The 16549-nt window shown below is 38.6% G+C and overlaps 1 protein-coding gene across 1 annotated transcript in view; it reads left to right on the forward strand.

The window, feature by feature from the left end:
- Positions 1-16303, forward strand: part of TPH2 (tryptophan hydroxylase 2) — a 50011-nt gene extending 33708 nt beyond the window's left edge. Inside the window, exons 9-11 of the mRNA XM_030238233.2 lie at positions 7661-7756; positions 15869-16002; positions 16129-16303. Coding sequence (XP_030094093.1) covers positions 7661-7756; positions 15869-16002; positions 16129-16303 — 405 coding nt within the window. The remainder of the gene's footprint in view (positions 1-7660; positions 7757-15868; positions 16003-16128) is intronic.
- The last annotated feature ends 246 nt before the right edge of the window (positions 16304-16549 follow it).

Here is a 16549-nt window from a genome sequence, read left to right on the forward strand (position 1 = left end):
GAGATCCTGGCTCTGGATGCTGGGGGAAGAAAAATGTCTGAGGTGGTTCTTGTCTATTTTCTGGATATTCTTCTAAGCAAGGCAGTTCACAATTTGGGGTAACAGTCCTACGGTCATTGACCCATGAAATGAGTATGCTGTCAGGCAAAGGACTGACAAATGATCTCTTTGTATGTGTATTTGTTTCAAATTTTCTCTCACTTTTGTGATGCCTCCTGTCATTGTTCAAGTCCCTGGCTCTTTGCTGGAGGAATCGTACTCTCCAAGCTGCAGCATAAGCCACAAGGCTGAGGAGAGCACTGTGGAGTGCTAGCCCTGGCCCCTGTACCCTAGCAAATCAGGACCATTCTTGCTTTGATAGATTGTGTTAGTGCCAAGTCCTCATCTGTAAGAGTAGCAGGACAAGGAGGGGTAAAATAGGAATGGAAAAGATGTAAAGACAGTCCCTTCTTGCAGCCTGTGAATTTTGAAGCATCTTAATGAACCACTGTGTCATAGGAGGCAGCATAGACTGAAGAGTGTGGTTGAACAGCTGTGATATGCTCAGCTGTTTCTTTTTTTTTAAAAAATCACTTTCAGAGGACCCCATCTTGTGTAGTCCCTGCTAGCATGTCAAAAAACCTCACTGTCCCTGTTATGTTAGCTGTGTGAAATCTCAGGATGACTGAAATTTGAACCAACAACATGAAAAAGAAATGAGCGAATACTCTCTTCAGCTAAAATAGGGAGCACTGAATGTGAATTCGTGTTATATGCTGTAAAATAAAGTGGAAAGGAAATGGCTCATTATTGCACATCATTTTTTCTTAATAACTCCACATGAAATTAATAAACCCTAAACCCGCAGGTTTTAGAAGTTGTTCTAGATAAGAGTCAAATGACAGGGAAGGGGAAGGAGGAAGGGCAAAGCATTAGGGCTTCAATGACTTATGTTTAACAATTATCTAAGCAGCAGTTTCTAGTTTCAGTGATCTCATCTTCTTAGCTGCATATTAAGCTTCAGCACTGTTAGTTGAAAAAACTTGGAGTTCTTTTTCTGGCAGTGTTGAGCAAGTGTGCTTTTTGGGGCATTGATTTTTTGCCCCATCTCTGTGACCACTAGCTTTGGTGAAAGGGAATTGCTGCCCTGCCAGGAAACACCAGATTTTCTGCGTAAGTTCCTGATTCCTCACCCACCCAAAGAGCTCCAGGGTTTTTGACTGAGATAAAATGAGTGGGCTGGACAGACATCATCTTTGCACAGAGCAAACCTAAGTTCACATTATTCTGAAGTAATTCAAACATGGAGTGGGATATTACGTGACTTCAGCTATGTGGGAACTAACTTTTGCAGCAGCAGAAAAATCCCAGAAGTGCTTCATCCTCCTCTTTCTCTGCTTGCTCTTTAGAGCAGCAAGAGGGCCTCCTTCATGTGAGAATGAACAACAGAAATATTCTCTCAAGAGACACAAAATTGTTAGTAGGAGTGTTCTCCAGGTCTCATTCTGGAAGTCATATTGCACCTGCAAGGTTGGCAGCTGCCATACACATTGTCTTAGCTAGGCTCCCCAGTGTTGGAGCTATAGTGTTACCTCTTTACTTGTGCTGCTTGAGGTAGGTACATTTTCTGCTCCCTAACAAATGCATGATGATAATTTTATTTTGGTTGCCATTATGAATTTTTCTGCAGAAACTCCTGGAAAAACAAGCATAATTTCAAAATATTCACGATGGGTTAAGCCTTGCTGAGCTCACTATAGGCCATGCTTTCTCTGAGTGCGTCAAGCCTTGCATTAGAGGAATTTGCATGTAGTGGTACTGTGTGCTGTGACTGTCAACAGAAATGTGAAGGCTGGTATGTGTCTATCCCAGAGTGCTCTAATGAGCAGCACCACTTCTGCTCAAACTATTGTTTAGAAAGAGATTGTTCCAAGCATTCACCCTTAGTGAAAGGTCTGAATGTGAAGAAGCAAGATGAGGGGAAAAAGGAGGCTATTGTTAAAAATATTCACTTTGCAATCCGTGAAGGAAACCTCATTTCACTGAGCCTAAATGCTTTTCAAAGTGGCAGACTAAAAAAAATTCTTCAAGGTAAATCTGAAGAATTAAACTTTGTTTTTTTTATTTAGAAATGCTGTTGGTTGTGAATAGGGTCACTGCCTTTGTTGGAGATAAGTGAATCACCTATAATAAGACTTGGCTATCGAATTTTACTCCTCTGCTTTTGATCTATTCACAAGCTCATCATGCGATGTATTTGTTGTTCAGAAATCTCCCTGCATTTCTGCTCAGTAATGTTCCCACATGAATAGCTGTCAAATAGCTGGTATTGCTTGAGGTCTGGGCTCCAACACTGGGCTGCATTGGCTAGTTGCCTGGGTTACCTTTGTTACATCTATCTGTTTCTTGTAGTAGAGCATTCCTGATACTACTCAACACACTGAATTTTGAATAATTCAGTCAAATGTGAAATGCCAGCTGTGTTTTGGTTTTTCTTTTTTTGTGACTATTGATGTTTTTGAGATTGAAAAATAAGCAACTATTCAAAAATTTATTTGCACCAGCTCTGAATGAAGAAAGAAAGCACAAATGAGAGTCACATATATTTCTGAGTTGAGAGTTGCTTGCAATTTGAGCACCTTTTACAGGGGGAATGAAAACACTTTTATTTCATTAATTCTTAGGATTAATTTCCAACAATGGGATTTTTAAAAGTCTTTCAGTGGTATATAATTATTTATTTATGAGATAATTACAACTATATGAGAGATTTAATCTCTAGGTGGATATTTTTAGAGCAAAAATACCAAAGGACTCCTAAAGAAAAAGGAATTAATCTCTGCATATTGTGAACATATCACATGCATTTGAATGAGTGGTACATTCAAATATCCTTTGAAATCTGAAATCCTGTAGAAACAAGGTAAATATATTTTCTCAAGGGTATTTATTTGGCGCTGGTCTTTCAAGTACTTACATATATTAATAGTTGTATTGTCTTCAGGGCAACTAATTTTATATGCACATAAAGTGATTGTTTGTGCTATTACACATCAGCCTGGGGCTGTAAGCCCATGACGTGGGCAGTTCATGTGGTGGGGAATCTTCTGCCCATGTATCAGGATTGCAGTTGTGCAATTACACAATCTCTCATTCTTCCCCACTTGTGCCACAAGTGCCACAAGGGAGCACAAGTGAATTAGCTCTTGACATACTTGGTGTTCTCAGGACTCATCCTGACAACATTTTCATAAGGTCCTTTCAGAAAACAGATAAAATCTCATGCTATACTTTGTGCTGAAAATTGCCAAGTGACACAAGTATCGGTCTCCAGCTATACCATAAGAAAATGAAGCAAAGTGGAATGGTTTGAAAGGCCTTTTTATGAACAAGTCAGATTTTTTACTACTGACTCTGTGACACTAGGACTCAACACTATGCGCAAGTTCTTTGCACAGATCCCAGGAGGGAGATTCTCAAATGCAAAATGATGTGCTGTGAGAAGGGATTTTCAAAGACTTAGAAACCAGACAGGTGAGGAGAATTGAGCCTATCAGACCTTTTTTTCCTGCCTTTGAAAATATCTAAGCACTCTCCAATAACGATTTTTTCTGTTAGCTGTCATAGCTGTCACTGGTTTTTTCTTTTTCTTATGGTAGTCCAGTTTATAATGCAGGGCAGTATCTGAATACAAAGAAGAGACACTGTGTTTACCCTGGAGACCAGGTTTGGAGTTTGCCAGGGCTTGATGTTCTCTATGTCTTTCCTACCAATAGCAGGACAACTGGTCTGGCTCCTAAAATCACATACACACTTGGCCAGACAAGCTACCCCAGTATCTTGTCTCTGACCCAGGCAACTGCAGACGTCTGTAGGACAGCATATGTCGAAAGCCATACGGTGGTATTTTCCTGATCTACTGCTTTACTTGCCAATGACTTTTGATTCGAGGGCTCTGAGGGAAGAAATCTGCTATATTAGTGTTTTATAGCCCTTAATTGGATTTTCTTCCATGCATCTGTTCAATAATTTTGAACCCATTAAATAATGTTTCATGAGCATGACTGTAAAGTATCTTTCATATATTTTTGAATAAATAAGAGAAATAGAATTAAATGATACTGAAGACAGTCTTGTGCTCCTGGCACAGTCTTGATTGATGCCACTTGGTACAAAAATTATTTCTATCCCTCATTTGGCATTTTGATTCCTCATCTCATTTTGCTGATTTGACTAACAGAGCAGCATTTTACTTAAAGGCTCTTTGAGAACTTCAGAATTTATACAACATGGAAAGCCACCTTTCCTACTTCAAGAGCCTATCTTTAATTATAGCAAATACACACTTCACCCCAAAGGTGAGGTGGACATGAAAGTAAAGTACAGTTGTTGCTGTAGTTTTAGAGGAACCAAATATCTGAGACTACAGTCTAGGGAGTATGCCAGAGACAAGTCCAAGATTTCAAATCAGACCAGGAGAGCCTGGATGACCCTGTTTGTGCCTGCATTCACCAGCCTACATGTAACAGCAGTGTAATAATCAAATTTGTCTTCAAATGAGGCTTCAAAAGATGCCACTGCTTTGTTCAATTATTCCCACTCCAGTGCGCTTATCCTGTGTGTAATATAGAATATCACAACTGTAGTTTACCATACAGAGACACGTTTACTGGGGTATCAATGTGTTTGGCCTATAAAAGGTGTCACTTCCTAGTTAATATTTAAACTCCTTATCAGTATGCCTGGATGCTTGTAGGCTTGGGAACACAACTTACCAAAGCCTGCAAACTCTAGTGCACTGAGCCACCTTTGCAGGTGTGAGCAGACCTGTGGGAGAATCGTGTATTGCTGAGTACCGATCTGAAGATGGCAGCATTGGGTGAGCTTTGCATTTTCTTGGCTAAGCAGGGCACTCTTAAAGACAAAATTGTAGTTGTTGCATGTGGCAAATTTATAAATCAGCTTTTAATTTGGAAGGCTTTTCTTAATGCTGCAGTTTGATATCACAAGTTAGTAGTAGGCAGACACATTGCCATTTATGTGTTTTATTTTAGTTAGTTACACTGAGAGTACAAGTCTTATAAATAGTAAAGATTGGCTCTCACCAGCAAGCCTTAGCTCATGAATATGACTCCCTTTTATTACAGTAACAATTATAATAATTTTTGAACCAATGCAAAAGAAGCTCCCTCTTTAAGTACTGTCTATCCATCAAGGAGGAAGTGGAATCAAGTCCTACCTGTCTCGTGGATAGTGCTCACCTTGGACAGCAGGGATTGCTCTCTCCAGTGCCTGTGTTAGCTCCTCTGCCTTCTGTGCTTTCCAGGCCACAGAGTGCACATCCTCAGAGGAGTGGAGAACGTTTCTCCTCCTTCCCTCTGCTGGCCCTGTAGATTGCTTAGCGGGCATTTGACTTTCTCCTGGGAGCAGCATAACATTGGTTTGGTCTTCTTCAGCCTAAGAAAGGTCAACAGTAGAGGTGCCCCATGTGTGGGCACTAAGTGCAGCTCTTACAAATCTAAAATGTATAAACATCAGATCCTTTTAGCTGCTGTTGGTCTTAAAAATGAAACTGAACATGATCACTGTGTTTTATCAGGAGTCTAATCCTGCTCTATGTCCATCAGAACGTTAATATTAGCAGCATAAGAACTAGTACCTGATAGATTCCTTTATGGAACCCTGAGGAAGAGGGGACAAATTCAAAGGTGCTAGTAGGATTTAAGTGTAAAGCTGAGTAGTTAGTTTCTAGCTGTGTCAGCATGTGTACAAGCAGGACTGTGGCTTACTGATAGATCTTCTGGCAAAATACTTAGGGAGGGAAGCGAAATTTGTACTCTTTGTGATAGGTCTCTCACCTTTGCTTACTACTTCTGTGATGCCTTTGTCATTTTGTCTTATCGGCTGTTTGTCCCTGTGACAATATTTTGGGAAACCAGTTGTCTTGCCTGCCTCCTCAGTGGTGGCATCAGCTGATGTACTGAAAAATTTTATACCAGCTTGATTTACCTGAGTCAGTAGCAAAGCCAGAGGTGGAAATTTGATTTTTTTGGGTTTGTATCTTTGTTTTATTTGATGATGTTGTGCTTTCACCTTCCTTTATGGATATCTCTGCATTTGACTACTGTAATGCAATCAGACTTGAGAGGTTTGAAGTCTCTGCCACTGGTTCCTTCTTCTCAGCTGACTGAGCAGGTTTGGATCAGACATGGGGCTCATCAGTTTTTATTGGTTTTTTTTATTATACCCTTCTGCATAGTGCTATGCTGTGTGAATTGCTAGCTGTACAGAGACTTTTATGAGGCTAAGCAATTAATAATTTCTGAATTTTTAAAGATTTGTTGAACTTAAAAGAGCTGTTAATTTGTGGTCTTCTATATTTAATATGAAACCCAGTCTGGAAGAGTTGGGAGTTAAGGAGGAGGGGAATGGGAAAAATCCCAACATTGTATTAGGATGTATTCTGAAGTTACTTAAAAAAATTAAATTTAGTACAAAATATTGGGTAATTCCTAATCCTAAATTCATATCTCCTGCAAAGACATATAAATCTTCTAGGTTCAGTGGAATTATGCTCCTTTGTGCAAAAACCTGAAATTGTCAGATGATGTAACAAGCAGAAACATATATAGGGATATGTGTGAATACGTGTGCAATATTTTTGTATAACTTAGAACTCAACTTCCTAAAACCTTCATGTGTAGAAATAGTTACTATCTTAATATCAACTCTTTGATCTAATATCAAAAAGCATGTGATGTGTTGTGAAAAAAACCAAGTAATATTCAGTACCATAAGAGCAGAAGTGACTTTAGCATTTAGTGGACAGTAGGCTGTCAGTGCTTCTTATGATCTTCCTAACATTTAACTTTGTTAGGTGGGTACAGCAAAGTTAGATACAGTACTGTTATGTTGACTTAAACAATCTCTTTTCACAGCTTGTCATCAGTTTTACAGGTCAGATACGTTACCTGATAGAATGTAGACCTAAAAAACAATTGTTATCATTCAAGTGAATTCATTTGACTGAATATAATTTTCTTTCTGCAAAGAAAGAAAATTATATTAAAATTTAAGAAATTTAAGAAGCCAAATGCCATATTCGTTCTTTATTTATGACAGAATAAAATCTAGTGAAGACTAAGGCTTCAACTCAAGGAAGCTCTTAAGCACATACATATAAGTAAATTAATTTTAACTCAAGACAACTCAAGTATGTTTCAGACTTTAAAGTGATATCAGATTGAGCTTAAAACTGAGTGCTCTGAACTACATCTTAGAGATCTTCAGACACTCCTAGACAGTCAGACTAACTACCTTGCAGGGTTCTGTTTTGAGGCATCTCATTTATTTCTGAAGGTTTCAAAAACCTCTGTAGGTTACTATCAGCACCTTTGACACCTAAAACTGATCTTGTTGTCTGTTCCTAACTGGCCATTCCTATGAGCTGCTTGTGTACCCAGACAAAGAACAAAATCCCAAATGTTTGTGCAAAGCTTCCTTACTGCTGAACATGACATTTAAATTACTTAGCAGCAATAATACACGTTATCTGAGATTATATTCGAAGTAGGTAATTCTAAAGAAGTGGGACAGGCAAGTGAATATGGTACTGATTGTTATTGCTGAAGTGCCTGTTTGCTACTATACTATTTGAACTGAATATCTGTATATTTTACAGTGCTATTTCTTTACAATTGAATTTGGCCTTTGCAAGCAAGAAGGACAACTGCGTGCTTATGGGGCAGGACTTCTGTCTTCTATTGGAGAGTTAAAGGTATGTACCCTTAAAGCATAGTAAAATTTTAATCTTAACAAAAAATAAAAAGGATATAAATATATTGGCTTTCAAATAACAGTTAAAATTCTCGAGATAAAAAGCTTGTATTTAAAATACAGTATTGACCTAAAAGCTTTGTTTGAAATATCAGCTGGCACTTGAAGCATGAAATGGACTTGTAAGGCCCAAAGTACCAAAGCAACTATAAACTAAAAAACTGATTTCTGTATGAATTTTCATTTCTTGTCAAAGGAGGCTCAAGGGTTCTAACAGGTAAGAGTGCCTTGGGCTCTAAAAGCTTTGTTTGGATGAGGAGCACGTATTTTTAATATCCACAAAAAAGTGCTAGAAATCAGACATGACCCTGTTCTAAGTAATCCAGTGTACTTGAGTGGATTCATTATTGATATGAAAAGAACAGCATTCATTAAGTTCTGATTCAGTAGATTAATCGTATTTAATATTAAGGAATGCGTATAAACTCACATTAAACTTAAAAGAATAGGGTTCTGTGTATCTACAATACATAGAACCCTATTCTTTTAAGGGTGAAAATGTTTAACCTTGCATGGTGTGAGTAGTTGAAGAGGATAATTTATTGCCTCTTTTAATGCCTAGAAAACAGGGAGAATGGGCAAAAGGTATTTTGTCACAGCTGTAGTATTTTGGGATGTAATACATCTCTCAGCAAGATGGGAGGGAAGGGTAAAGAGAGGGAGGAGTACTGTCTTCTGAGACCCAAATGAACTCTTGGTGGCTTTGCATGTAAATGTTTAGACTTAGAAAGCACATATGGAAGAGTATTGAAAATTAATTTGCAGCATATCTGTTGTTTATTTGTGTTTACACATCTTCCCAACCTCCTGGGCTGGCTTTCAGTGAGCTACTTGGCAGTTTAATAGAAGTATCTCAGTCTCTTTGTGCTGTTTTTTTTTTTTTACTTGTAACTGTGAATATTTGTGGTGAAGCTCATTAGTAAAACTGCTATACTTCCAGTAGTAAAAAATGTTGAAGAAAATTACCTTCTCTAGTGTTTTTTCTTTGATTGCATTAGATTTGCTCTCAGTTCAGTGCATACTCCAGCCACAGAAACATTCTGCATCTGTCTGGCAATATTTTAGAGCCACAGTGCAAGGTTGTTTGAATGAAAAGAGATGAGGATGCCCCATTTGTTTTCCTTTGGCTCAGCAACATTCAGTGCTAAGCCCCAAACTCTGCAGGATTCTGTAAAGAATCAGGCCTTTTATTTAAACTAACAGTTAAGGTTGCTAGGTGATGACCCTGAAAATACCTACCATATTATTTACAAAATCTAAGGGCATAAAAAAGGAGAAATGAATAGTCAAGAACACAATAAATCTTCTACCATCAATGTCATAAACAAATGCATTATTCTTGTCAAGTCTGCATATTTGGTACCACATATTTCTGACCCCAGATCTGGGTTCTTTGCTCAGCAGCAAACTCAGAGTATAAACACAAAAAATAATCCTTTTGAAAAGCAATGTTAAAAGCTAAATAATCTGCACACTAATGGACTATATTGATCTGCTACAGTGTTATGGCCAGATATATATCATAATAATTTTGCTGTAAGTCAATAATATGATATACTTTTCTATTACATTACATATATATTTTGTAGATATGATGCCAGAAGGGACTACTAGATCATCTGATTTGACCTCTTGTGTATCATATGATACTAAATTTCACCAGATCTTGCATATACTGATCTTAAGTTAAAAATTTCAGTTCCTGATAAACTAAGCCCTTATGTGCTGTGGGAACAGAACAGCCCCATACCACAAGACATGGTCTCCATGAAGGGACTGATAAGGTGAAAAATATTCAAAAAGTCTGTGGAAGTGTGCTCCAGGGTAGAAAAGAAGGTAAAAGTTAAGGAAAAAAAAATTGCAAAAATCTACTAAGTTTTCTGATGAAATGGCCATGGGAGAAGCCATTTCTAGACCACAGTCCTGGCATGAATGTGCTTCTTGTCAGCAAAATATTATTAGGGAGGTGCTTGGGTAGGACAATGTCTGGGCACCCATGACTTTGGTGCACCTTGCATCACGTCATTGTCACTCTCTACTGTTTATTGGGAAAGCAATTTCTCTCCTAGCACCTACTGGGAGGGCAAATGTCTTCCTTTACCTGAAGGAAGATCATGCTAATAGACTGTTTCTGAGATCCTGATTGCAACTGAAATCCTTATTTATGGCAGCAATTGCTCTGAAAATTATGACAACAGTGCTGGCTATTTCAGTGGTGAGTGGGGATGAATAGGAGACTCAGATTGCATGGCCATGACATGTCCCTGTCATGTATGCAACAGTCATACTTCTCCCAGGTGTCAGAGTGAAGACATCCTTTCAGAAATAACTCCTGCCGTGCTTTAGACAGGGTTGCCTGTGGCCCATAGGTGTTCAAATGCTTATGCATCCCTGCCATTAGGAAGGCAGATCTTGAAATGTTGAATATTGCTACTTTTAGTTTAGAGTCATAGAATAGTTTAGGTTGGAAAAGTTCTCTAAGATGATCAAGTCCAATTGTTAGCCCAGCATTGCTAAATATGCCTCTAGGTTATGCCCTCAAGTGCCATATCCACACATCATTAAATACCTCCAGGGATGGTAACTCAACTGCTTTCCTGGGCAGTCTGCTCCCATGTTTGGCAACTGTTTTGGTGAAAAAATATTTCTAATATCCCATCTAAGCCTCCCCTGGCACAACTTGAAGCCATTTCCACTTCTCCTGTCACTTTTCACTTGGGAGAAGAGACCAACCCCCACCTGGCTACCATCTCCTTGTAAGTAACTGTAGAGAGTGAAAAGGTCTCCCCTGAGTTCCTTTTTCTCCAGGCTAGACAAACCCAGTTCCCTCAGCTGTTCCTCATCATTGTGCTCCAGACCCTTCCCCAGCTCCAGTACCCTTCTCTGGACACCCTCTAGAGCCTCAATGTCTTTCTTTGAGTGAGAGGCCCAAAACTGGACAAGGACTTGAGGTATGACCTCACCAGTGTTGAGGGGCAGTCACTGCCCTGGTCCTGCTGGCCACACTATTGCTGATACAGACCGGGATGTCATTGGCCTTCATGGCCACTTGGGCACATTCCTGGCTCCTGCTCAGCTGTTGACCAGCACCCTCATGTCCTTTTCTGATGTGCCCTTTTCCAGCCACTCTCCACTGCTTGGGGTTGATGGCCCCCAGGTGCAGAACCTGGCACTTGGCTTTGGTGAGCCTCAACAGCTGGCCTCAGTCCATTGATCCATCCTGTCCAGATCCTCTGCAGAGCCTTCCTGTTCTCCATCAGAACAATGCTCCTGCCCAAACTGGTGTTCTCTGCAAATTTACTGAGGGTGCCCTTGAGACTGCACAGGCATTTTTTATTAATATGCTTTTGTGAGCAAGAAGAAAAGCCTTTCTCCAACTTCTCTCCCTATCAGCTCTCTTTTCAATGCAGTGGTATGCACAGGAAATAAAATGCTGGCCAATTTTATGTATAATTTGTATAAATTTCTGGAGGTACATGAGTCAATTTGTAAGGCAGAAATGGCAAGCAGTATTTGGGCTGTTTGGAGGACTGAATGGCTTGTTCAGTCATCCCTGTTTCTGTATTACACTGCTCCACTTCACAAATCTGGTCAACAGCTCTAGTAACAAATAACTGTAAAAGCTAGAGGAATGTGTACATCAGCCTATCACTATAGGATTCCCTTGAAATCTTTTTCCCCACTCAGTATTTAGACCTAAAATTTCAGATAATGAAAAATGCATCTCCTTATGTGCATGCTATGAAAACATCAAGTAAAAAAACTTTTAAAAGGACAACAAAATAAGGAGAAAGAGAAGATTAAAAATGAAGCCTGGGGGGAGTAGAATAATATAGTAAGTAGTTATAAAATGTTCTGCCTAATATAGTCAGGTTAACTCTAGCTAACACTATTACACAGTTTGTATTTGGGACTTAGAGATAAGGTGGAAATAATGTACATTTCAATTATTAAAATTGTTTCTAAAAAACAGTTCAAATGTCTTTGGAAACTTTAATCCATTTAATTTGTGTGATGCTCTCTTGAACTCTTTCATTAAAGGAGTCTCCTATCAGCTACAGTTGGCTGTAGTTCAAGTCATATATCCCTGTTGTATGCTTCTATATTGAACAGAGAGGTAGACTTAAAATCTCTCTCTATAAATATTTAAAGTCAAGTACAGTATCCAATTGTATTACTTTGTTTTAATGATCATTTAAGAAGTGCCAGCATTAGACTTAATAACCAAAAATATTAAAATGCAAATTTTGGCTCTGTTTTCTGAAGAGGATGAAGATAACAACTCCTGGATCCCAGATGCTAATTTTAAGAATCTTTAAATAGAGAGATTTTCCATATTTTTCTAGAATTTCTCTAAAATTACACAATTGAACAAAATTTTCTGGTAATACAGGACACTGTCAGATTCACAACACATTTTGTAGATAAGCAGGAAAACATTTAAGAGCAGATTTTTCAATACTTTATGTACTCCTCCTGGGAAAACAAGGCGATAAAATCAGTACTGGCACTCACACAACTTCTCACCTGTGTTCCTATTCTGCCCTCCTGTACTTCTCAGACAGTGCAGTATTTATAACTCTTCTCAAGTTTTCCCCTTGCCTGCTGAAGATTTTACTCTTTGGGTTTTATTTCATTTATTTCCTTTCTCAAGCCTGAAAAGCTCTGAGTTGCATTATTGCAATCCATTTTTATACTCAAAGGAGGAATTACAAGACCAAACTCTTTTTTCTTGTGTCAGTGATAGTGATCACTTAGGAAATTATTCACAGTCGTGCAGTGTAAATGCCTGGTGCCATCTGACATGCCCTAGTATTTCTGACCAGCTGCCATTGCAGAAATGTGTAAAAGGCTTCTTTAGATCTTGTGCTGTATCTTCCATTCTCTGTACAATGCATCAGACAGCCTAGGCCTTAGACACCTGTTGTTAGGCACCTGAATCACTCTTTTAACCTTTCATCTGGCAGGGAGTGGAAGCATTTCTTTATTGTTATGCTTATTTTCAGCACAAATGATTGTCTACTTCTTAAGCTGTCTGATACTGCCGCTTTTCCTGAGAATCAGTGATGACTCATTTTAAAGTTTCACTCCAAATTCTTATTTCTTGAACTGAAGAAGACTCACCAACAGTATTACTAGCATTACCAGTACAGTCTGTATGAGTGGGCTGTTAGAGACTGTTATCACAGATCCACAAGATGGTGAGGTGCCCAGTTTTACCAAAAGCTGTTTTCCATGAGTGCTAGCTCTAACATCTCATTGGAGGTGGATAACTTAGAGGTTTCTCATGGAGAAATACATATTGGGTACTTACTCATTTGAGTTCACTAAAGAACTGAATCTCCAACCAAACCACAAGTGAATAACATGTATTTAAAAAACACAGGCTGGAAGCTGAAAGCTTTTGGACACACCCGACAATTTTTTTTTTGGGTTGAGATTATCTACTTCAAAATATCAAGATTGTCAAGGACCAGCATTTTACAGCACTGTAAATTTTCTGGTAAATGCTCTGGTCAGCTTTGAGTCAGTGTCTTGACCATTCTAGTCCACATGAGATAGTTTAGGGTCTCTGAAGGTTTGTCTGCAGGCTCTTTTCAATTGCTGAACTCTGGCATTGCTGGTGTCAGCATATCAACTCAATAGCAGATGTTACAGATGCCAGGCTGTGCAATTTGAAAGCACCATCCAGACTTGCAAAGATGGAAACATTGCTTTGGTAGCCATGACAATTCCTACTTGATCTAAGAGCCAAAAGAACTTGAAGGGGAGACAGGTGTCTCGGGTGGGAATGCACCAGAATGTACACCTTTTGTTTCCAAACTGCAATCCTAAGAATAACTGCTCTGTTGTCACCTTATTTTGAAGGCATGTCAATAGAATACTTTACCCTTGGTTTCCAGGATGCACATGTGCTGCAGTCCTCATGTTCCACTCTCTGCAGAGCTGCTTTGTGAAGCAGCAGCTCTGTTCATGTATAACTAAACTGGGATCCAGAAAGGATCAGTCATTTCATATGGATTATCTGAGGAGAATAACTAGAAAGGCTTTCTCAGAGGACATCCTCTGTGATAGCATCAGCCTTTCCTTCTCTTTGAACTCTTACCTTTTATAAAATTAGGGCTCAGTGACTAGAACAGCTGTTCACAATGATGGAGCCACAGGCTGGCTGCCTTCTCCATGCTGATAACTTAGTCCCAAGGACTAGGCCTGGCCCATTAAAGGCCATTAGCAAGTAGAAAAGTTAACAGCATCACCCTTTCTGTTGAACCTTTCACAGTACAGGAAAGAATCCATGAGCCAGAAGTAGTTTGTTCCTACAGAATCATGGCCTGTATCATCATTTTCATTCCCTGCAAGGAATCAACCTCACTCAGTCCACTCAGAGTTTTGAAACTTTATGCTTTAGCCATTTGAGCCACCAAGTCTCACCTGGAAGTACAAAGGCACCTTTAGAGGAGATTTTTATCTGTAGACACCCTTCCAGGGAATCTGTTATAATTCCAAGTGAAAAAAGGCAAATTTATTTTGATAGGAGATAAATGCCTTAATTTATAAGCATTCAAGCACATCATGGTTCTGCAAAGAGAAAGTGACAACAGGGATATAGGCAGGGGCCTAATAATGTAAGCCTGTTCCTGCAGTCCTTTTAAAAGAGGATGATGGTTGAGAGACCATTTTTAATATTTGTTTTCAAACCTGTTTAACTGATGGCTGGCTAGAAACAGCAAACCTTGTGAGAAGGAAAAGCTACATGTACTAAAGAAAGTTAATTCCCCAACATTTTAGGATTCCATGCATTAATTTTTCATGTATTTATTTTTGGAGAGAGAGGAGGTGGGAGGAAGAGGCTCTTGTTCCAGTTTTCTGTCCTGCTATTTGGAGACTTCAGGTTGAGAGTTAGTATGATATTTTCAGAGCCTTTCAAAGGGAATTAGGAATGAGCATAAGCAAGAGCAAGGATACAAGTTGTGGTGAATACCTTAAGGTTAACACTTTACTCCACTATAAAGAATGTCCATGCAGGTGGAAAGTGAAGAAATCAGAGGCACCTTTGGACCTCAGGGATCTGCTCCCTCCCTGTCATTTCTTTATGCTTTTCATTCACATCTTCACTCTCTATAGATATCAGGGGACAAAAGAAGGTTGAAAGGTGACCTAAATATGCTCTGCTTTCTTACCTTATACTTCTGTAACAGAGGACTGAGAATGAAAATATGTGTGCTCTAGAAGATAAGATAGATCCAAAAGCCAACCCAAGTATTCAAGTTGAAAGGGGAGTGAGAAAACATTTTCCTGGAAAATGTCTCAGTACCTGATTTTCAGTTCTGAACCTCTCTTTTCTAGTGACTTGTGCAAGTCATATAAGGAGAAAGGCTGATCAGAAATCTCTGCCCTGTGTAGCATTTGCCTTATCTGCCCAATGTCTCTTTTGTACTTATCTATAACTGTTTAGTTATTTTTTCTTTGCAGTACTATGTGAAGCATTATTGCTCAGGTTGTGTGGCAGAAGAGTAATGTATTTCATTGTCTTGCAATACATTGCCACTATTGAATGGGTTTTCAGATATGTAGTTTCACTTTTGCTGTCAGGAAAATACTATATGATTTTAACTTGAAAATGTAAAGTACAGATTACATGAATGGTTTAGTCAGACCCAATTTACCCACCAGGATGAAGATTCTGCTAGTTAAATGAGATTTTGGGGACATATATATTTGGAATTGTATAGTTAATTTTTCAAGAATGGTTATTTGATGATTTTTCTTTTTCCATCTGAACATTTACATCTGTATATGTTCATGGCAGGCGCATTCTAACTTCCTCTTTATTATTTTATTATTAAGGGGAAAAACCATCTCCCACAGTAAGAGCTTTTTAAATAACAAATTCTGTTGACTGTTCAAACTGAAAAAATGCTGTATGTAAAACAAGACAAGCTACCAATTAGTGTGAAACATACAGGACAACGATATAAAAGCTTTATCTATGAGCAGCTGATACACAGCATTATCAAAATCCATTTAACAGATCCTGTGGTGTATTTTGCAGCATGCTCTCTCTGACAAGGCCAATGTGAAAACATTCGATCCAAAGACAACCTGTTTGCAAGAATGCCTTATCACTACTTTCCAGGAAGTTTACTTTGTTTCAGAGAGTTTTGAAGAGGCCAAAGAAAAGATGAGGTAAATTATTTTCCTTGACACAAAAATAAAATTTTCTCTTCTTTAGTGGCTGGGAATAAAAAAAAAAAAAAAAAAAAAAAAAAAAAAAGAAAAAAAAGGAAGTTAATTTTCTTTTTTTCCTTTCAGGGACTTTGCCAAATCAATCAATCGTCCCTTCTCTGTGTACTTCAATCCATATACGCAAAGCATTGAGATTCTGAAGGATACCAGGAGTATAGAAAATGTTGTCCAGGACCTCCGCAGTGATCTAAACACTGTATGTGATGCTTTAAGCAAAATGAACAGATATTTAGGGATTTGATATGTTTGGCACTGTGATTTTCCGTCAGTTGCTCTTTCTGTAGCCAGTTACATGAGATGGCTAATTTACCAGAGCCATCAGTTTTCCCTTTACAGCTTGGCCTGTGGCTTGCATTATTGTGTAGCTCTGTCTAACTGTAATGTGCAGACAAACCAAGGCAATGCTAATTTGTAAATGAAACATGGAATGTGGCAGAATGTAATCATCAATTCTTCAGCACAATGTCATGTACAAGTATACCATTAA

This window comes from Serinus canaria, chromosome 1A (genome assembly GCF_022539315.1).
Source record: "Serinus canaria isolate serCan28SL12 chromosome 1A, serCan2020, whole genome shotgun sequence".
Lineage (NCBI taxonomy): Eukaryota > Metazoa > Chordata > Aves > Passeriformes > Fringillidae > Serinus > Serinus canaria.